We start from the raw sequence: 23,097 nt of genomic DNA, 5'->3' as shown, positions 1-23,097 counted from the left end.
TTCCTCTTTATTTTTGTTCATCCGCTGCTGCCTGGAACTTCCAAAATCTTGGTCTGTCACAGTGGAGAAAGGTGAGCTTCTGCCCCCTTGCCCTCCAGAATTTTGCTGCAGCCATAACAGAAATATTAAGTGGATTATATGTGTACATATTACATACATACTCACATGCATCGGCCTGTTACTTTTGAAATGTTATTATCTCCAGTTTGATTACATCTTGGTTCCACCCATTGCTGTCATTAATGTTTTTGCTTGGAAAAAGAAACAGTCGAAAGATAGCCCACACAAAGTTATTTTGTAATGAGGAAATCTAAAATGCTAGAAAAACATTGCAAACTAATCAGAACACATGTCTGTGTAGATAGTCTAATATATTTACAGTTATTTAACAGTTTTACTTTTTATTTTTCATTTGGCACACTGTGCAAGCTTTTCTTTTTTTCAACTCCCTCCGCTCAAGTGGCTAAGAATACTTCTTTTTCTATACTTGGTTTTATTTTTAATTAAAACTGGGCTTCTGACTACAACCCTGAATAGCAGAAATCCTAACCTTCCTCAGCGGCAGACCATTTAAAGCTTCAGTTCCATCTCTCCCCCTACATATTCTTCCTGCTGCCAGGAAATTTCTGTCAAACTATCAAAATGTAATGGAGCTTTCAGGCCTCCTTTCCAGTTAACTGGCCTGTCCAAGTAAAAGTGCTAATTTTTTTTCCCCTCTTGCTATCTCCCTCCCATCATTCAGTCTCCCCTTGGAAGAAGAAAGCAGGTGAGTGTCACACATTCCCCACCACTCCACACGCACCCTGACCCACCTGCTTCTCTCTCATTAACTCCTACGCCCAACCCTGCTCTGTACACTTCCCTGCCCCATGCTCTTATCCATCGCTGCCACCCACTTCCATGCACACAGCTCCAGGAGCCAGTTTTCTGTGACACGTCAACACCAGTCTGCATCTCGCACTCCCACTATCCTTCCCTCCTGTCGTCTCTACAGATTATGAACCAGCGATGAGCACTGATAAGAAGCGGACTGTCTATCAGATGGCTTTGAGTGAGTCGCAAACATACCTCGCAACAATAACCTGTACATGGAAAGGGTGGGGGAGGGGATATCTGTAGAGATTCCGGGGTGGATGCTCACAAAAAACTTCATATAAATCTGTTGACCTGTATAAGATGTACATGTCACTTTAGCATTTGGTGACCATTTATATTCAGTTATTATTGCAGGACAAGGATCAGTAACTTTTAAAAGTATGAGACATCCCTGTGTACTGTCATGCAGTGTCACGAGGGCCAAAATACTACCTAAATCTAATGAGATTTCCTATGAGATTTTTCAATATTAGGCTGCCTCATAAGAGTTTAGCAGTTTTTATTTTTTAAATAATTCATTTTGAAAGTCAGTGCCTTGTAGTGTTATCATGGGCATTCTGTTGAAGTACAATAAATACACTTCAAGGTGTTATAGGTCAAATGATAGCTCGAAGATGCCTGCATAGAAGAAACAATTGAATGTCACAATTGCCCCTCTTGTGGTTAAAGAAGAAAATTTATAAGGGCTGAATTTTTTGTATGCCTTCTTCCCAAGTACAGCTTTTATCCATATCCCTGGAGAAAAGGAAACAGTTAATTCCTCTCCCCTTCCTTCAGTGATCCTTATTACAGTCTTGCTGGGGGAGCTTTACTGTTCTCTTTGCAACTATTTTAGTGCAGTTGAAATTGTCATTAACATCTGTTTCAAGGAAAGAAAAGAGACACCAGTTCCTAGTGATACCAATTCCATGCATGTATGTATAATCCATAGTCAGTTCTCTGGCACCGCAAGTAGCTTTCTGGCTGAAAAAAAATGAATAATAAGATGACACGGCTGGTTCATATGTTGTACTAAGCCACGGACTGTTAAATAAATCATAGCAACTAGATTCTTACTATTTACCTATTTGCTATGAATTGAGGCTACCTTTGGCTCTGGAGTAGATTGCCTAAGAGTTACATGCTGAAAAAGCACATCAATTCAGGACCTAAATTTGATTTATTACTGGCTTAGATGCTCATATGGACTGTAATAATGCTACAGAGCAAGCAGCCTTTGGTTCAGTCTGTGGTGTTAAAAACTGTTTGGGCCTCTCCCAGGGATTGCAGCATTACATTCTATGTACAAAAATGCAGCCCAAAATAATCTGAACCCCAATGGCAACACCTATGACACCACTGCAAGCAGTCCCCTATATTGCTTGCCATTTCTCAAGAACAAATTTGAAAAGTACAATAGGAACCAAGCAGGGAGCTTTCCTTGATATGGCAACACTACAAATGCATTTGAGAACTAAAGGCAAAAATACACATTTTTTTCAAAGATTCACAGAGAGGACTTGGGCTGGCAGGAAATGTGTTCATCATTGGTGCTTTCTAGAACACAGTAGTTTGTATAGCAAGCACAATTCTTGTATAAATACTTTCAGTATGGAAGTCTTATTGGGCAACATGTTATAAGGGTTTAGCCATGTTTAGAGTTTTTTTAGTCAGATATGTCAATTGTGTCCATGTACTATCTGTCATCCTGTACTAGGAATATTTATGGTCTATTTTATCTGTTCTTTTGGACTATAAACTAGATTTCTAATACTGTAATCCTTTTTATTTATACCAGGGATGGGTGGCATGTTGGTGGCCACACCATTTTCCTATTAACATTTCAGGAACCAAAAAGGTGAATGAGTCTGGGACACCTCTCCCCCCACATCTTCTACCTTAAATGTCCTTGCGTGTTCTCTTTCATTCTTGTATATCCATTCTGTTGTATGCTTTTGTACATACAATGTGGGATTGCTGAAGAGAATAGAGAGCTTTTAACTTGATCCTCCTGCTTCCTTCCTTCACTTCCCAGCCGTAGAATCACCATGTTCTCTACAGCTAATAGCTGTTAGTAAACAACCATTTTTCCTGCAAGTATTCAGAGGTGAAGGCAAATAGTCTTCTTCCGTGAATCCATGAGGGCTCCAGGAAGCAGTTATTTGTTCCTCTGCTACCTACCTGACAGCTGATCATTTGGTTAGTAAAGGAAGGCAAGTAGGGCTCCATAGCTAGGAGCCACTCATAGCCCTAATTTTACTAAACAATGGTTGAGACAAACAGCGTTGTTTGTTTAGCCCCTAATTTAAATTTAGCCAGATTTTTTTTTTAAATTACCTTGAATATGTACTTTTTCCTTCAACATTTAAAATATATCAAGAGGACTTTGGGATTCTAGTGAATAGTAATTATAAATAATAACAGATCACATGGGAGTGAAATCTGCTTACTTTAGCATAGACTTAAATTTTTAGACAGAGAAAAGGAACTAAATTTGTATAGATTCTGTTAAGTAGCAGCTTATAAAAAGAGAAGTGTTGGTTAGAACACGGACTATAATGTGGCCCTCTTTTATGATGGCTTCCCTCTTTTTTCCTCACTCTCTTTTGTAGATAAATTAGATGAGATTCTGGCAGCAGCTCAACAGACAATTAGTGTGGGGGATGGGTGTGGCAGTGGAGGACTTCCTTCGTTGGGGAAGACACGGGGCACTACGAAAAATTATTTCTCCTCTGAGGTAAGATGGACACTCAGATGATACAACGGTGAGGATACCAGGTTTTCACTAGGCCATGAGGTGTTTTCCATTGGAGGGGGGGTGGAAATGGTTACAGGCATTTTAAAAATGGTTCAGAGGGTTGCTTTGGATTTAAGCAGCACACCTTTAACATAGCATTTAATGCAGCAGCATCCACATTTGTATAGAAGCTGGGAAAAACCGTGCATGCTTAAATAAATAGGAGAAAGTTATTTGTTCATGTGAAGTCCAAAGCATTCCTGAATCATATTTGAAGCATTTAAATTATCTGCTGTCTCTCTTGCTCAAGAACACGGACCTGAAGAAGATGAGAGCTCGTACTGTGTTGGGGTTTTTTTAATTGCTTTCAAATTCTGCTCAGATGAGTGAGAAAAATAGAGTTAAAGCATATTACTTTTAATGCAGTTGCTAATATTTTTCTTCAGAGCAAAGGTTTAAACTTCAAATTAAACATACTAAATATATTTATTTTTATTATAACATAGACAACAACAGCCCTGTGAGATTTGAGGTGGCTGTCTGCTCTTTGGGCATTTTTTCTCCAACGCTCATGCTTTTATTTGGTAGCACTGCTATCTATTACTTGCTGTTCTGTTGCTTCCACAGTTCCTTTTCTACCACGGCTTGTCCCCTCTTTCTTCTCCATTTGTCAATACCTTGATTAAAAATTAAGAGTGGAAGGTATGTTCAAATATATATCTTCAACTTACAAGCTCCAGGCACTGAACCATCAAGTAATATCTCTTGAGGGCACTCAACCAAAGGAGGTGTTGTGTGACAACAGGACAGGCCTGTGATTTCTCAAGTAGCCTTCTTGGGTATGTACCCATAAAGATTAGTTCAACTTGCTGACACTTTGTTTTGAGAAGTGTTCAAAGTCAGCAACAAAAGTTCTGCCCGTTGCCATTCACTATCATTATTGGTTGAATTCCCCTGGAAACAGCATCTGATTAGTTGCTGCTACTTAATGCTTACATTTTGAGGAATTCTTTATTTGCAAATGCTGTGATGCAGTAATGGTTTTTAATGTCATTGGGTCTCTGAAAAGTTATTTGGGATCTACACTGGGTTGAAGAAACCTTGGTTAAATTCCATTGAACATAGAATTTGGTGGGATGTCAATGTTTGTTGCCTCATCTTAAAGAACAGTTTGTATTTTTAACATGAATTACTTCAGATGTTAAATTCACTATCTATAATTGGAAAGGTATGTGAGAAATTGCTGTTAGAGAAAGCCAGAGGATTATGTGCATGTCAGTCCCAAGTTATGCAATATCTGCAAGAACAAAGGGAAAAAAAGCATTGAAAAGGATAGGGCTCATTGCTTTTAATTGGTCAAGTCCAAAATCTTGTTCATCTGAAAGTATTTCAAATTGGGGCTTTGGTTCACCATCAAGATTATCCCAAAAAGGTAGTAAAATCCCCTTTAATTTTAGAAAGAGATTATTTGGTACTGAAGATAATACAGCTGTATTCATGAGGAAGTTATGAGGTCTAGTTCAGTTCTCCAAATCAGAAGCTCTTTTAGATGGAAGATTGACCATTTAACACAGAAGTTGAATTTAGTAACTGTTTAGCTTGTTGAATTATCTTCGTTATAGAGATTCTGATCTCTATTCAGCCACAAAATGTATTCGGTGACTATAGACCTCTATTACTCACATTCTCTTGGTCAAGTCTGCTTCAACAGTCGGCTATAAAAATAAGATAGAGAAGAAGAAGAACCACGTACAAGGCTCTGACATCTTGGAAGGGATGTTATAAATATGTAAATTAGTTGTTAATATTAGTAAGCAATGCTAATGAAAGTAAGAATCATTGGCATATTATTTAAAAGCATTATTGCAATTATTTTATATTGGGGATGTGTAAGGAAGCATTGCTTTGTATTCATTCTCCTAATGACAGCACTCTTGTTTAAGAATTTAGGCATTGTTTCCAAACAGGCTATTAAACTTTACTACTTTTCTTGCTTTTGAGACTGACATCCTGGGAGGGGGCAAGGATTATGTCTGCAACATTTGCCAACTGAATTCACTACTAATAAAAGAAATTATGACCATGGTGTTTCCTAATGCCTGTAAATATTTTATCATTTCATCTTACCAGTTCTTGGCTTTTTTTTTCCTCTTGTTTTTTCTTTTCTTTCAGCCCAGTTTTGAACAACACCGTCTTGGTCAGGCCAGCTATGAGCGCCCATCATACTTACCAAGTAGCCATCCCCCTGGCATGATGCTTCGCCAGAAATCTATTGGTGAGATTGGGTTTAGAAGATGTGAAATAGGAACTGCATTTAAGCCTGGAGAAAAAATTTAGGAACATCTCTAAAGTCTTTTCGCTTGCCAGCCATTCTCCCTTTAGTATTTGTCTGATTTAACAATATTTCATCTGCTGCCAATTTCCTGGAACTTTCTTTTTGGGGAACGGGGGGGGGGGAGAGGTTTAGTAGCCAGAGTCCTCTCAGTGTGGAGGACAGATTGTCTGACATTCTTCCCCTTGTAATGAGTGGGTTTATTTGTACTGAGTTGTGTGCTTATTAGGCCTTGAAGGAACCTAGAACTCAGGAAATTAGTCTCTTCCTAAAGGTTTGGTGTCCATGGAGCCCTCTCAGACAGAAGCTAGACCATATGACACTGGTTTTGGTAATGAAAAAATTCTGTAGTCACTGGCCTTGCAGAAACAGGGCTTTCTAGAAAATCAGCAGCTCCAGTCTCATTAATTAGTAGACATTTTCCTTAGAAACACTGACATCACTACAGAAGAGGGGAAAGGGGAATTTTTCTTTGTATGTGCTTATGGATTCATGTACAGATGTACATAGATAGTATGTACATGTAAGCTGTGCATATGTTTGACGAAGACTCACCAACCATTTCCCATCTGTGGCCACAGTGAACCAAAAGATGTGCTGCTGCTGCTGCAGTCCAATGAAGTATGGCCACTTATCCATGAAACAGTAATTTGAAGCATTTATCATGTGGTGGGTTGGTGTGAAAAAGCTTTTTATGGCTTGGGGACAATAACAGTCAGTAAAAAAAAAACATCCCTGTGGGGTTAGGTTATAGTAAATGTGAAATATGCCAACGTCACATCTAAATAAATAAGGAAGAGCTGAGAAAGGAGGGAAGAAATAATCCCTGGTAACTGGATGCAGTGATGGTAACATTCCTTCCCTCCACAGGAGCAGCTGAGGACGAGAAGCCCTATCTCGCTCCCCCTGTTATGAAATTCAGCCGCAGCCTTTCAGTCCCTGGTTCCGAAGACATTCCCCCACCTCCAACCACCTCCCCTCCTGATCCACCATACAGCAGTACATCACCTGCATCTGGTCGAGTTACTCCCTCAGCCCGCTCAACCTTCAATCCCAGCACTGAGGCCAAGCTGTACTCCACTTCTCTTCATCAGGATCCATCATATGAGCCACCTCCTCGTGTCCGTGACAAAATGTCTCTTTACCGCCAAGAGTCTGAGCAAGGAGCTGAAGGGTCCACAGCACGTGGATGGAGGGGCCACACACCTGACCTGCGATATTATAATTTGCCCCCTCGAGCAACTAGCACCGCCATGTATGTTCCCACCAAGCCCATGCGCCGCAAAGGTCCACTAGTCAAGCAGACCAAAGTGGAGGATGAGCAGCGCCAGCAGCAGGGTACCCCCTCTTCCCAGATGCAAGCATCATCTTTACCATCTCAGTCATCCACACAATCCGAAAAAAGCTCCATCCCAATACCCACCATTATAATTAAAGCTCCTTCAACCAGCAGCAGTGGGCGTAGTAGCCAGGGAAGCAGCATGGAGGCAGAGACCCAACCAGAGCCTGTGGTGCCTGTCCCATCACTCCAGCTTCATAACAGCATGGATTTCACTAGTCAGTTTGGGGCTGCCCTAGTTGGAGCAGCCCGACGAGACCGTGAATGGTACAGTGAGGCTCGCCGCAAGTCTGCCCTCTTCCTTTCCACTGAGCAACCGGATGATGAGTCTCAGCAGATGCCTGTTCCCCGTCTCCGCCATTCCAAATCCATTGATGAAGGTATGTTTTCCAGTGAGCCATACATTCAGCTAAACATGGCTTCTGGCTTTGGCAGTAGCAGTGGTGGTGGGAGCAGCCAAGGTTATCTTCAGTCTCGCAGTGCTAAAACGTATGGAGCCAGAACTACTAGTGCCTTCAGTTCAGTATGTTCAAGTTTCTTGCCACAACTCCAGCCCCATTCAACTCCTCTCATTCACCCACTGACTGGCAAGATTTTAGATCCTGGATCCCCCTTGGGACTCGCATTAGTTGCACGTGAGCGGGCTTTAAAGGAGTCCCAGTCTCAACAAGAGAGCCGAGAAGAGAGGCACTCACGCCCATCCTCTCCCCGGTTTGGGGAAGCTCTTAAAACTCCTGAGTCTCCCAGCAGTTCCATCTTGCGCCTCTGGGAGACATCAGAGCAGCAGACTCATCATCAGCGGCCTGCATCACCCCGGAAGGAGCAGGAGAGCCCCCAACCTGAACAACAGCCCCATCCAATCTCAGCTAGAGCAACTCCTTGGGAAAAAAGGCCTGAAGAAGGAGAGAAGCTGGAGCTACATGTGCACTTTGTGGAGAACTGCCGCCCAGCAGAGGAGGAGGAGGAAGAGGAGGAGAGCAGCCAGGAGAGTGGGAAAGTTGAGGTGATTGCTCCCCCAATGGAACGAGCGGCAGAAGAGAATGGACTCCCGCTGTTGGTGCTGCCCCCACCTGCCCCTTCCATTGATGTAGATGATGAATTTGTCTTCACAGAACCACTTCCTCCACCCCTTGAGTTCTCCAATAGCTTTGATAAACCTGAATCTCCCCCCAAAACTGCTGGTGAACTGCCCCCAGCAGTAGCCCCTTCAGCCGCTCCATCTGCCCCTGCCACCTTAGATTCTACAGCATCCAGCCTGACCTCCTATGACAGCGAAGTAGCCACCTTGACCCAAGCTGGTACAGCAGAAACCAAGGAATCTCCTCATGTCAACTTTTCTTCTGTTGTCTCATCCATTGCCATTCCTGCAGCAGAAGCATCTGAAGCAGTAACCGACTCGGGAATTGAGGAGGTGGACAGTCGAAGTAGCAGTGATCATCACTTAGAGACTATCAGCAGCGTCTCAACGCTATCCAGCATGTCTGGGGAGGGCACAGAACTCTTGGATACCTACATCACCTACTTGGATGGTCAGGCTTTTGGGGGGAGCAGCAGCAGTGGTAGTGGAGTAGGTGGTGGTGGTGGCAGCATAGACAAGAGTCCGCTGCAGACCAAACTACGCTCCCGGCCATTTCCAGGCCGCTTGCCAGTGGCTACCCCTACTAGCTCCACCATCTCAGTTTCGGCATGTACTGAAAACATGTTTGCCCTCACACCTGCTCCTCCATACCACCAGCAACCAGCAGCTGTTGAGCCTGGCAAAGAGTTGCCGCAGAAATCTTCACTGCCGTGGGAAGAGCCTAAGGCATTGCCCATGTCCACCGTGAAAGCTAGCATCATTAGTGAGCTGAGCACCAAGCTGCAGCAGATGGGCGGGGTGTCGTGGTCAAGACCACCTGATGCTGTGTCTCCCTTTGGTTCCGAGAGACCCAGCTCCCTGCAGAGGCAAAGGTATTAGTCGACTGGAACAGGAGGAGGAGGAACAGGAAGCAGGAAGCCAGCTCCGTGCATGCTGCATCTCGTGTTTCAGTTGGGTTTGTCTCCTTTTCTCATTCTCCCGTCAGTGCTTGCTTGGTTATGATTTCTGTTGTTTTCTGTTTGCTTTTTTTGACTACCATTACATCATTTGAAATGCTAGCAGCACAAGGCAAGGTTGTGCCATATACAAAGCAATTCATACTTCATATCCAAATAGCAATGTGTATTTATGGTACCTTGTACATATGTTTGCTGTACATCTCTGGCTTATAGTTATGTGTACATGCTGAACATTTTGTGCATTCCTCTGATTGCTCTTACGCACAGGCAGAATAGATTTTGAGTTCTTAGGCACACATGGCCATTATGTGCACAATCAAGCACAAAATGGCTTGATTACAGTTGCATGTATGTATTTATAAAGTCCCCCTATATGTATGTGGCCGCAGCTTTTTTATTATCTGCACATAGACATATTTAGGCAAAGTGCCTTCTGACTGGCAATAATCAAGGATTTCGCCCAAATGTTAAGTTTTAGAATTTGCAATGTGCTAACAATCTACGGATAATGAAGACACAGACTCTGTGGCATACCCTTAAAAACTCTAGATATGTGGCATAAATAACTCTAGATATAAACAAATATACCAGGTATCTTGCAGTTAAGCAGAATTCATTTTTGTATGTGTATACTTTTAAAAAGGAATAATTAATTCCATGGTTCAATCATTTACATTAGTGAAAGGAAAGCTTATTATGCCTGATACTGGTAGTCGTTGATAATGTGCAAAGCTTCCCCTGCGGCCCCCTCCTCACCAGCAGCCCCCCAGAGGAGAATAGCCCCTGGGCATGGCCCACACAGAGCAGCACGACCAAGGACATAGCAGATGGGCAGCAGGGACAAGACTCCACCCTCGCACACCGTTGCAGATGATGCTGTGGGGTGCGGGCAGAGGACTTGGCTGCCATGGTACTGCAGGGCCGCCTGGGCGATCTGCAGTGTGCCGTGGAAGCGGTAGGTGGCCCTGCAGGTGGGTGGGGCAGGGGGCAGAATGAGCGGGGGCAGGGCATTTTGGGGGAACTCGGTGTCTAAAAGGTTCGCCATCACTGTTCTAAAGTGTATTCCCATCAATTCCAGGTCTGAAGTGGGCCAAGTACTACCATCAGACCCAACTCCATGTTTCACGCAAGATATTTTATTTCGTCTTCCTCTTTATTTGGACTGCTCAGTCAGCCCAATATCCAGGGGAAAGGGGGGGGGAGAGAAGAGAGATACTTCTGTAATTTTACTCAACCTAAGAGATGGGGGAGCTGAAGGGGGGAATTGTATTGTGCATGAACACAAAAGGAAAAGTCTTAACTACCCCAAATGGATTTTAGGAAAAAATATTTTTTAAAAAAAATTATCGACACTGTTCTGAACTGAAGCTAAAGCTTAGGGGAAGACTAATAAGGTGCAAGCCAGCTGTTTCAGTTGAAGGATTCCTAGGAAGAAAGGCGTGGCCCAACCTGGTGGTACCTGATATATTACCCTCAACTTCCAAGGAAGGATGATAACCGTTGCTGTCCTAGATTGATAGAAGATAACAGGCTTTTGGTCTTTCCTGCACAGCCTCAGATTCATAAATCCTAGTGCATTTTGGATGGTCAAGTTCTTCATCTTTTTGGTTTTTTAAGAAAAGGGATGGGTAATGGAAGAGAACCAGTAAGCAGTTTTTTTATCACTTACATGCTGATGATGAGCTTGTCCTGACATCTTTGCTCTTTTGTATCATGGAATTTCCTACCCCTGGTTCATCTCTGTAGCTATTAAAGCTGCTTGCAACTTTTTCTGATCATTTAAAGTAGATGCTGTTATGCTGTAGGTCAGTTTTTCTCAACTATGGCAGCTTTCAGATGTCTGGACTTCAACTCCCAGAATTCCCTGACTAACATAGCTGGCTTGAGCATTCTAAGAGTTGAAGTCCACATATCTGAAAGCTGTCAAGGTTGAGAAACACTGCTGTAGTTTATGCATGCATGCATACACCAATCAACGCACATGATTGATGTGGGCACTGGGGATCTGTAGCATCTTTCCATTCAACACAATTATAACATTTCATTTGCTCCATTATTTCATTCATCCACAATCACATCAGTGCTGGGAAAATACAATGAAGTTCCTCCAATATCATATTATTTCCTGTATCACAGTTGAGGCATGCTTCATATGAATTTCTTGCCTCAATGAATTCTTTTTCTATTGCAATGGTATTCCTTAATCCATCAAGGACTATAAAGCACTTATTCCAGTAATATATGATCATCTTACATTTTTTTTCCAGCAGTGCTGTTTATCTGCCACTTAATTCCTGATTTTTCCACAGATTTCTCCCAAGTTAGCAACAAGGAAGTGTTACCTTCATAATGGCTTCCTTCGGGTGTGTTGGAATTTGATTCCTAGTATTCCTAACCACTAACACTCAATTGAGATTTCTTCAGTAATAATTCCAACATTGGAACTGAGTGCCCCATCTCTGAGATAATATAAAGATGAATATTAATGGATCTATTACTGTTACTGAGTATTGATGCATTGAAACATGTCTACTATAACCTGAAGTCTGTACCTTGGAGAAATATGTTAGTAAAATATCATCGAAATAAATTAATTGAAAGCATCTGCTAGACTAAGGATTCCTAGTTAATTTTCTTCCAACAGGGAACTTGGTAGATGATAACTATCTCACTTTCCTCGTCTTCTTTCTCTGCAGGCTCCCAGATGACACATCCCCATCACTGATTTCCTCCAAGCCTGTAAGCAGCCTTTTCCACAACTGGCCTAAGTCCCCCCAGGGCAAGCATCCCAAAAGTGTGGACTTCGACATCCGTCCTGCCCTGCAACGGGCTCCAAGTCCAGCTGCCCTGCCCAGTGAGCACAAGATTAGCCCCACCCCAAGGCCATCCTCTCTTCCCATCCTGCCTTCTGTGCCCATCTATACTGGCGTCTTTGACCTCCGTGGTTCACCCACTTCTGGGGGTGAACATCCCTTCCCCAGCTTTCCTTCAGGCAGCCGTTCTCTGTCCCCAACCCACTTTCTGCCTCCAGCCACGGACAAGCCGTTTGGCTCCAAGCCGCTGCCTTTCTGGACTAAATATGATGTGGCTGACTGGCTGGAGTACCTGAAGCTGGGGGAACACCGTGATCGATTCCTGGACAACGAAATCGATGGATCTCACCTGCCTTCCCTCACTAAAGAAGATTTCATTGACCTGGGCGTGACGCGAGTTGGGCATCGCATGAACATCGCTCGTGCCCTCAAGTTCTTTCTGGAGAGGTGATGGGGGAAACTGCCCTGCCCCGGGGAGCCTCTTGCCTGAATGTACAATGGACCTCCACCATGGGGAGAACAAAGAGGTGGAGGGGTTGCAGCTGCGGGGCCGGGCACAGGGGAAGTGGTGAAGAGAGACCCTGTGGGGGTGAGGGTAGAGTGGGGGATCTTGGAGAAGCTCACCAAAGCCTGCCTGGGCACCCACGTGGGTGTGCACTTTTCTCTGTTGCATTGCCATGTAGCAATTTACTCATTTCATATATCCAGCCCAACAGCATCAACATGAGTGTATGAACACTTAACCCGTGTATCATCACTTTCCAGATGTGTGTGTGTGTCTATAGTTGTACACATACACTTGCTCTTCATTCTCCATCAGTATAGCCACCAGCTTTGCCAATCAGATGATTGGTACTAGCCATCCATTAGTGCAACAGCTTCTACCTGCCCCCATCCCTCATCCTTTCTGTTGTTGCTGATGGTCCTTATGTAGCAACTGCTATTTACACATCAATTCATTCAACCAGCTTGCTCTGTACATCTCCACAATTATCAGGATTGTTAAGTACTCTGCTGTTGAAAAGAAAAAGACCTGCTACAAGAAACTGAAATTTGCATATATTTCCTTATTTTGCAAAACATTCTCTAGGGAGAACCTCAGATTATTCAAGTGCTATACTTACCTGATAGGAATATTGGGTTTCTCCTCCCAATAATTACCCTTGAATTGGAATGGGCTCTTAATATTAGCTAAGCAGAATTTTTAGAAATAGTTACTGAAAACCATAGGTTCCTTGGAAGATAAGCCAACACTTGTTTTCATTGGGTGAGCTTCAACCTTATTTGTGATGCCAAAATTGGGCTTTTCTCTTTTTTCATCTCTGTTCAATTATTTCATTGCCTTATTTCCAATTGCTTTTGTTCCCACTTTTCTCTTTTCACCTTTTTCTGGTTCAGTTACCTCTTCCTCTTGCTTTCTCCTTCATTTTTATTCTTATTCTCTTCTGTGTTATTGTTATTTTCATTTTGACTGTTTCCGCTGGAAGAAGGAAAGGGAATCTGTGTTTCTGTGTGAAAATAGTTGGTTTATGCAGATTGAGTGTAAGTTGTTGTGTCCTGTCCTGGCCATTTTGGGGATGTGGCTTCTGCAGATATTTATATAATCTCTACAGTCATACATGCATGTGCATATACCAACTTGTCATATGCAAGTATTTATTGGTGGATAGAGAGAACAGCCTAGGTCAGGGGTAGGCAACCTTGGCTCTTTTATGATAGTGGACTTCAACTCCCAGAATTCCTGAGCCAGCATGAGTGGCTCAGGAATTCTGGGAGTTGAAGTCCACAAGGCATAAAAGAGCCAAGGTTGCCTACCCCTGACCTAGATTGACAAGATATGGAAGATGGGCATTGCACAGGGTTTTCTCTGTCCCTCCCTCTCGATCTATCTACCTACCTACCTTCCTTTTGTTCAGGAAGAATGTCTTAAATTTAATGTCTTCTTTTTTGATAAATATAATTATAAACTGCTAGAAACTTGCTTTCTGAATTTTCAGTGGAAATAGAGAATGGATGCGGGATTATGAGTCTTAATAACAACACCTGGCTGACTTTAGAGTAGGAAGATAAGGCACATTGGTACATAGATAGGGTTCCTTCGGGAGATATCAAGGTAATAGGCTACACTGGGACATCACCCATCCAAGAAGAAACCAATGTCACAATGCTACTGTTGCCAAGAAAATGGCATAGACAATGTCCATGAAGTCGCCAAGAATTAAGCTTGACTTAAAATAAGATGATATACTTGTTCAAAGTAGGCACACTGCTGTGACTCTAATCCATGGCATGACTTGTACTCCATGGTCACACAGTTCTGACTCCCATTGCATATGACCTTTTTAGGAAGACAAAAACATTTTTGATAGTACTAAACCAGTGGTTCTCAACCTGTGGGCCGGGACCCCATTTCACGGGGGTCGCCAAACAAGGCTGTCCACCATTTTTTCCCCTTTGGCCACGCCCCTGATACCCGGTGATGTATAAGTGGTTGGGGATCACCACAACATGGGGAACTGTATTATGGGGTCGCGGCATTAGAAAGGTTGAGAACCACTGTACTAAACCTAAGCATAAGAGTATAGCTCTTGTATGCTGGGCATGCACTGTCTATAAATCAAGGCTATCACTACGTTGACAAAAGAAAGTGGGTTTGTCCTTTTTGAGAGGCTGTACCCTACATCAGCACTAATGAAATTCAGTAGCTAGGGATGCTTAGAATTGACAGCATTGTAGGGACTGATGCCAGCATTATCTTGAAGGATGGATCTGAGCAATACTAACATAGGCTATTCCCTATGATCCACTGTCCCAAGTTATTTCAGTAGGATAAAAAGAGCAGTCAGGAAACAGCACGTTAATATTCCATAAACAGGGCCATTTGCAAGTCACTTCAAATGGGTGGGGTGGTACTTTGTGTTCTGATCCTGTCGGAAAGAGATTGAATGTGTTGAGTCTACGAAAAAGTTTGTGAGTAAAAGCTACATAAAAGGAAATGGCACATTCCTCAGCTAATGTGGCCAAAACCTTGTGAAATTATTTTCATTGTAATAATTGATTCCGATTAGACAACCAACTTAAGCAATGGGTTGTGTGTGGCTTAATCCTATAATAGGGCCGAAGCGGGTGGCCTGGTTCCCATAAAATGTGCATTTAAATGACCTGTATGTAAACCTAACTATGTTTCAGCTGAAGGACAGCATCCTAGATCTTCAGTATAAAGATAGAATGTAGTCTGCCTTTCAAGCTGTTGCCTATAATAATCTCAGACACTACCAATCACTTCCTGTTAATATGATTAGTAATCAATCACTAATCAAAGGTGTTGATTTGCCTATAATAATCTCAGACACTACCAATCACTTCCTGTTAATATGATTAGTACTTTTCATAGAGACCACTTGAATCTCAAGTCTATATCCTTAGGAAACTTGATTGTATTTGATGCTTGTGTGTTGTAGGGCTCATTAATGAACAAACCTAGGACACTCAGAGTGCATAATATTGAGCTGAATAAATGGCTCTTCCTTGCCCCCTCTCTTTCTACCACAGAGTACACACAATCCTGACCATAGCAGTATGCAAATACTGTTCCTTCATATATCTTGTGATTTGGTCCATGCATGTTGTACTTCCATGCTCTTGTGCTCTTTCTCCACTCCTTGCATTCTCAGGTTCAGCAACAGGCTTCATATTTTCATTTCAGAATCGGTTTCATTTGCACATGACTCATATTTCTGTACTTCCAAATACGGAGATGTGCATTTGAGTATTTCCCCAACAAAGTTGGAAGCGGGACATCTCTTATGTTCTTCTACCTATGGAGTATCTGTGGCAACATTCTAGCTCCAGATTGTAGCAAAGACAAAAGAAGCTGGAAAGGGGCAGAATGTAGGATAGGGATAAATTCTCCCATTCTGGTCTCCTTCTGTATTATCCTGTTTTCCTACTACCAGCCCAAACTTGGAGTGGGAGTGGGGCGGGAATCTTAGATATTGACCACATCTGTGCTGTGGTTGGAGTATTCCTTCCCCCTCCCTTATGCTGAGCTGCCAAAGAAAAAGACTCCAATGTGTGGGGGGGGAGGGTGTTCCATAAATTCTCTCTCTCCCCCCCCCCCATACACAGAGACAGTGCCAGACCCCAGCAATGGGCAGCTTTTTTGCAAGATACGATTCAGATAAAGGGAGTTCTTGCTCCTGCTCTTTGCTGGGATCCTCAGTAGGTTGCTGAGTGGGAGCAGGTGTACCTCTTCACTTTCTTACCTTCCCAATCTTTATACCGGAGATTGTGAGCTATGGAGAAGTCTGTAGGACTCGTTCCATGGCTGTAGGCCTTGTGGCAGCCCCATTTCAGCACCTCACCAATGCTGTGACTACCACTAGCTGCCACTACCACCACCCTGGCACATTTGGGCCATGTAGCTGGCCTATTCTTGTTCCTTGAAAACATTTTGTGTCAGATAGCAAAGTCCTCTTTCCACCATCATTAAGAACATGGCGTAGCCACGCCACATTTGTGTAACGTGGATCTTGGCACATACCCATTTCCATGATGTTGGGTAACTTGCACATCTAACACCTGTTGAGACCAGCAATGTACCCTTTTCTGTTCATGATCACACAATTAACCCAGGCATGCAAAAAAAAAAAAAAAAAATCCAACTTGTGGTAGGCCCCGTCTGCAAATAAACTTTTACATGGGCAGCCAGGATATTCACCAAACCTTAAAAGTTTCAGCTTTGCTTTTATTAAACAAGGGGAACTTGTGGCCCTTGTTGGAAAATGCAGGGCAAGGATGATGCTCAAAAAGTGCAGCCAAGGTTGCAAGTGCTTGTATCTCCAGGAGGAAGGCCTGTTTTCAGCAAGCACTCTTGTCCTGGTGCCTAGCTTGGGAAAATACAGGATCACGAAGTCTACATGAGCAATTTTTTCTGAGATACTGTGTGGCTCCCTGCAGCCTAAAAAGGAGAAGGAGGCTGGGTCTGGACTCTGAAGGCCTCAGATGTATGTAAAGGGGTGGCAGAAATCCCTAGAAAGACTAGAAACCATCGATAGGAATAGCTAGATCATAGAATGAGGTGAGAAGGAGTCAGCCACCATGTTGATATGAGAGAGAAGATGAAAGGGGTGAAACTCATACCGATAAAATAATGGCCTTGTCTATTAAGGCAGATATACCAACAATACTGAGTGATGTTGGACTGGTCTGCAGGATATTTTGAGTGGAGGCATCAACCAATTTGCATGGCTGGGTTAACCCTTCTGATGTCAGGGTACTGCCCTGTAACTCTTTGTGCCTCCCTCTCAGGATGCCTCTTGCCACATCACTGTCACACCCACATGCACCTCCTGTGGGTCACCCTTTTGCTGCCACATTTTGAACATGCCATGTGGCTATTTCTATTGTGCCTCCAAAAGCCACAGCTCCATATCGTGGCCTCATTGCTTGGGTTCAGGCATGTGGTTGCCTGCCCCTCCACAGTCCAGCAGCCACTGATGCCACAACCTTAGTGCCATGTGGTGATAGCTCCCTCTTTCCCCCCCCCCCGCCCCCACTGTGTGGCTAATGACGTGCTGCCGGCGTTGCACCTTTATGCGGCCATCTTTTCTTACTCTTCTCAAAAGTAAAGGGCTCTTGTCTTGTCGGACTGGTCGCACCGGCCCTTCTCATTCACAGGCCCCACTGAGGGAGCAAAACGAAACAAATTTTAGAATGTCTTCCATAAATGATGTTACTGAGAGACAGGAAAGCACTGGTCTCTTCAGCTTCAGGCAAGGAGTCTATGCTGCTGTTCTCAGCTTCTTGCATGGGCAGCCCTCATGGGCTCACAGTTCAGCTCTGGGAAAGAGAGTTATACTTTGAAAAGCATGGAATTATGGGGTGATGGCTTGGGGGCAAGGTTCTTGGATTTGCTAAGAGGGGAAGGGATGAAGAATCTGTGGACGGGTCAAACTCAGATCCGTGGAAAAGAGCTGGTGGCTGGAAATATGGAGTGTGTGGTTTTGTAGGAAAATGAATGCTGGGTAATGTAGGGGAATAGATGTGAAGAATTTTAAAGATGGGGAGAAGCTAGAAAAAGGCATCTACTCTGGAGTATGTGAATGGGGGTTGAATGGGCTAAACTTGAGATCAGAGGACTCCTGTTTTAGAAGGATGAAGTAGCCATTCTTCTCTTGGGGAAATGAGGAATTTTCTGCATTGCCTAAAAAGAAGGGCAGAAAGAATTACAGGCCTAGCTTATTTGCGGCTTCCATATGAGCATCTTTGGGCAAAGACTAAGAACATTGCTCCCTTCATTCCAAGTTCACCACAGTTTCCAGAGTTTTTTTTCTCTAGAATCAGTGGAACTTCATAAAAGATGTCTCTCATCTCCCATACTGTGGGATGTGTTCTTATGGAGGCAGTAGCTTAAAACATGAGGTATTCTTGAAAATGGGAGATGGGGCTTCTTTAGGGGGACAGGACAAGCTTCCCCAGATTTTGAAAAGTCTGATTATTGCATTAAGACAAAATAGAGGATGTCATTACTAGTCAGGATTCTAGTCCTCCTACGAATACCAAATGAGGCCTCCCACACTGAAAAAGTTGGTTAAGGAACTGCCTAAGAAATTTTTATTTCCTCCAAATGTTATTTGGGTTTTGCTGTGGGCGGAGCGGGGCGGCAGGACTTCTGGTTCTCTGAGATGGGGTGAAGAAGGGGCTGTTGGACTGGTCCTAGAAGCATTGAGAACTACAGCATTGAGTCCTTTTGCCTTAATGTATTGAAATGAAGTATGTGATGTTGACTTTGTGGTTCAGGGATGCATTCCCTGGGATGATTATTGGGAATGGGGGTGGGGGTGGGAATGGTGGTAATGCCTGCATTTGACAGGGTTGTGTTTTGAATGTTATTGTGATTGCTAGGTGGAGACAGAGGCTATGGAGAAGAGAGTTGGTTCGTTCCCCTCTATCTTTCTTAATCTTCTCCTGTAAATGTCCAAGGTGATCATTTTCTCCTTCCCACAAGTCCACACCTGGCCCTGTAGCATCCAGGTGTAATGTATAATAGATTTCTCCAACATACAATCCATCCCCACACACATGCAAATATATATATGTGTGTGTTTTTGTTATGTGTGTGTGTGTATACACACACATATATACATACATATTTTCATTTTTTGTTATTACTGGAGAGAGGCCACATAATCCAGAGTCAATGATTCAGCTTCAACCTACAAGAACACTGGGGTAAGAACCTGTTTTGGCTCTGAGTGCAGAAGGGTGTCTTCCAATTCTACCAGAATTCCACCGCATGCTTGAGATTCTTGCTGGGCTCTACTTTGCAAGGTTCAGCTTGATTCCCAAGTCTGGAAGCTACAAAAATGGTTCTGAGAGGGCATCCATGGCCAACACCTATTCTAAAGTTTCCTCATCTCCATTGATTCTATTCACCCTTCCTGTGCTGGGAGGATGGGTTCCTGTCCTGTTAGATGCTTCTCTTGACTCCTCCATCACCTAGAGCACGGAGGTACTAGATTCATACTTTAGAATCTAGCTTGGGTTGGCATTTGATGTTTGTTTTGACTTAATTCCACCTACCCTGGGAAAACTGGCATTTTGTGCCACCTTCATCTATCTCTTTTGAACCTAGGATTCCTAGACCTTCTTCCTGTTCGGTACCCCCCACCCCCAAAGAACTGTACCTCATGCTGTGGGCAGAATCTTTTGAAATGAATGTATTTAATCCTGTGCTGCCTAAGATTACCTTATGGCATTCAGGCAGATCTGCCTCACATGTTCTTCTCTTTCTCTCCCTCCCTCTTCCTCTCCCTCCCTCCCTCTCTCTCTCACACACACACACAGAGACAGAACTTCCTTTAATCCTTCCTCTACCAAATCCGTTATCCTGGGCTGGAGGTCCTGTCTCTGCCTTCAATGCCTGTGCAGAGCAATTAATGTAATTTACTGGTTTTATTTGCAAATATAAACTCTATGGGATACAGAGGTTCTCTGTAGGTGTCTTTGCATCCATTAATGTGTGTTTTGAGACAAGAGGAAGACCCTTGGCTATAACCAACTACTATCTGCAATGTTCTTCACTACTGGTACTTGGAACAGTAACACAGAAAATCAGGCAGAGATAAAAAGCAATGCCCTGAATTGGAATTTGGGGAGACAATGGCAGAGTTTTGCTAACTGGTTCTCCTAGTAGTTTGGTTATAGCTTCTGAATGCTCTAGTGAAGAAGAGGAGCAGTGGGGTTAGTTTTGCCCACCCTTTGCACTGTATTCCACTTCTTTTAGTGCTGGCAACTCATTCACCAGCTTAGTTCAGTAGCAGCACTAATACTGGACTTAAAAGCAAAACTCACCTTATTTAACAAAGCCATATTGTAAACTTTCTCAAAAGCTAGGCATCTTGATAGAATTCCTCTTGTTCAAAGATGGGTTTTCTCTCACTCATGAAAAAAGAGGTAGAGTTATTCTCTCACACTCTCTTCAACCTTGCAGACCTGTTTGCAGGGGAGTAAAAAGCAAAGTCAAAATGATAGCCATATGTGATCAATGCCCTGACCTTTTTACACATCTGTAAAAAAGGGGGGAAGGGTTCTGATTGCATGGATATGGCTATTATTTTGACTTTTTTGAAATAGCACCACCCTACCCATTGCCCATAGACAACCCTGCCCTAAAAACACAACTTAAAATTTAGTGCTAACCAAGTGGGGGACACAAATTACTGTGCAATTTGGGGGAAAATGAGAAAATCATTAAAATCCAGGATCCCCAAATTCTGGCTGGACAATATAAGTCTGTCTTTGAGCGGAGGGGAAGGGGATAGAGGATGCAGACCAGGTCCCTGGTGGTGGGGATAAGAAGCAAATTATTTGCAGTATGCTGAGCTTTATACTATCCCGCATTCTCTTCAGTGACTCCCAGGGTTCACTTGTCCTGATGTTTTTGGCTCTGGTTCCTGGTTTGCAGCCATAATTTTCCATTTCCCACCATGCTCCAACTTTTCTGAGTTGGAATCACTACAGACCATTGCAGAAAATTGGAAAAAGCACTTTATGGTTTTTTCCACTGATAGGTCAGTGTAGGGGAAAAGCAATCAGTGGCCAATTTGTCCAAGCTATTCTTAAATATGAACCCATCCCTAAACCGGTAGAAGATAAATCTTCGATGTCCTAGGTTATTTGCAACAGATTGACGGGAACATTCAGCTTAGAATTGTTGAATCAGTACAAGCAAAGGGTGGGGTGGGCTTTCTTTTCCTTCAATTAAGTAGTTCTGCACAATTGAGATGAGTTTCAATACAAATCATACGACAAATCATTCTAGCTTGTTTAGTGAAGTTGGTAATTGGTTCTGTTGCCCTGCCAGTATTTTACACCAAATTACTGGACCTCTGGGTTCTGCTAGGAACAAATAAGCTCCTTTGTGCCAGAAACTTGCCTATGCCTGACTTAGGGGGCTCGAAAGATCTCCCAATGTCCTGTTTAGGCACCAGACAGTATGTATGATCAGACCATTACTCAAAGAACACTTGTTAAGGAACCCAATGATTAGACTGTAGAGCTTAGAGTTCCTTCCCCAAATGCTTTGACTAGGATGAGAGCATCTGGTAGGCCAGTTCTATCAAAGGCTTTATCAACCCTTGGCAAATTTCCTTGTTCAAAGTCTCCACCCAACATTAGTAATGTCCCTTATCAACACTGGAAATCATTAGATGTGCAGGTAGTCCTTGACTTACAACTACAACTGAGCCCAAAATTCCCATTGCTAAGCAAGACAGTTATTAAGTGACTTTTGCCCCATTTTATGACCTTTCTTGCCACAGTTGTTAAGAAAACCACTGCAGCTGGTAAGTTAATAACACGATTGTTAAGTGAATCTGGCTTCCCCATTGACTTTGCTTTCAGAAGATTGCAAAAAGTGATCTAATGATTCTGGGATACTGCAATTGTCATAAATACATGCCTGGTCTCGAGTGTCTAATTTTGATCATATGACTTTGGGGGATACTGCAACAGTTGTATTTCTGAAAAACAGTCATAAGTCACTTTTTTTCAGAGCCACTGCAACTTTGGTCACTAAACAAATGGTTGTAAGTCAAGACTACCTGTAGTAACCTGTTCACATTAAGCATTGGGAATTGTCTAGTGTTCTGAATGAGAAATACTGAAATATAATATAGACTGAATTTGAATACAGAAGAAAAGATTGGGTGGAACAGTGAATGAAATATCTTTTATAGCAAATCCCATGCAGATAATTTCACTACAGAAGAGTTCATGGCTGGAGATTACTGTTCTTCAGACTCTCGGAAATTTAGCCCAGGAGCAAGAAGACAAGCAACAAGAATCACCTAGCTTGGTAAGATGGACAACATGCCTATAGTAGGTAAGCTAGTAGTTCGGAGCAGTGCGGCCCTGTGGTGATTTTGGTATGATCCTTGGACTATTTTTGCCTAATACAAAGCTAGTAAAATAGAGCATTTGGAAGAATCCCAAGAGTAGTAGAAGTGTCCTGCTGCCCTGGTACATTAATTCTTTGTCTACTTTTGGGTGCTATTTCCCAAGTAGACTTGGAGGAGAGGACATTCTATTTCCATTGTCCAGTTCTCCCAGGTTAGAGGCTGCCATTCCCTACAGCTTACTCCCTTTCAGTTAACCAGTGCATAGCTTTTAAGATATAGAGGGAACATACAATCATGACTCCAGCAGGAAAGCATTATTTTTAATAACATTTTGGAAGAGAATCAGCAGAACACAGCGCCAAGCATTTCAGCTCACTCTGATTTCCCCAGTTACAACTCTGTAAAAGGTGAGTTGAACCATAGCTCCCATAGACATTAATTATATCATGCTGAATGTAACTCTGGGCACTCCAAAGCAGGTGGACATCAAGGTTGAAGTTTTTGGCTCCATTGCTAATGGGGGGGGGGAATTCAGAATATGGCAGATTACCAGGATGGCAAAGGCCAATACAACATCCATA

The 23,097-nt window shown here is 43.0% G+C and overlaps 1 protein-coding gene across 14 annotated transcripts in view; it reads left to right on the top strand.

The window, feature by feature from the left end:
• The window catches only part of SHANK1 (SH3 and multiple ankyrin repeat domains 1), a 120,408-nt gene extending 99,520 nt beyond the window's left edge, over positions 1–20,888 (top strand). For 4 of the 14 annotated variants that reach the window (XM_039360203.1, XM_039360200.1, XM_039360202.1 and 1 more), the window contains 7 exons: positions 63–71; positions 743–766; positions 995–1,051; positions 3,468–3,592; positions 5,765–5,867; positions 6,795–9,213; positions 11,997–12,564. In XM_039360203.1, the coding sequence (XP_039216137.1) occupies positions 63–71; positions 743–766; positions 995–1,051; positions 3,468–3,592; positions 5,765–5,867; positions 6,795–9,213; positions 11,997–12,564 (3,305 nt within the window). Of the gene's footprint in view, positions 1–62; positions 72–742; positions 767–994; positions 1,052–3,467; positions 3,593–5,764; positions 5,868–6,794; positions 9,297–11,996 lie in introns of all 14 variants that reach the window. The other 10 variants (XR_005558719.1, XR_005558718.1, XM_039360201.1 and 7 more) reach the window with 10 other exon arrangements.
• Positions 20,889–23,097: the final 2,209 nt, after the last annotated feature.

Source organism: Crotalus tigris, unplaced genomic scaffold, assembly GCF_016545835.1.
Source record: "Crotalus tigris isolate CLP2741 ecotype Arizona unplaced genomic scaffold, ASM1654583v1 scf7180000019161.1078591, whole genome shotgun sequence".
NCBI lineage: Eukaryota > Metazoa > Chordata > Lepidosauria > Squamata > Viperidae > Crotalus > Crotalus tigris.
Note: the sequence above shows the minus strand (reverse complement) of the source record. Positions and strands in the feature narration are given on the sequence as shown.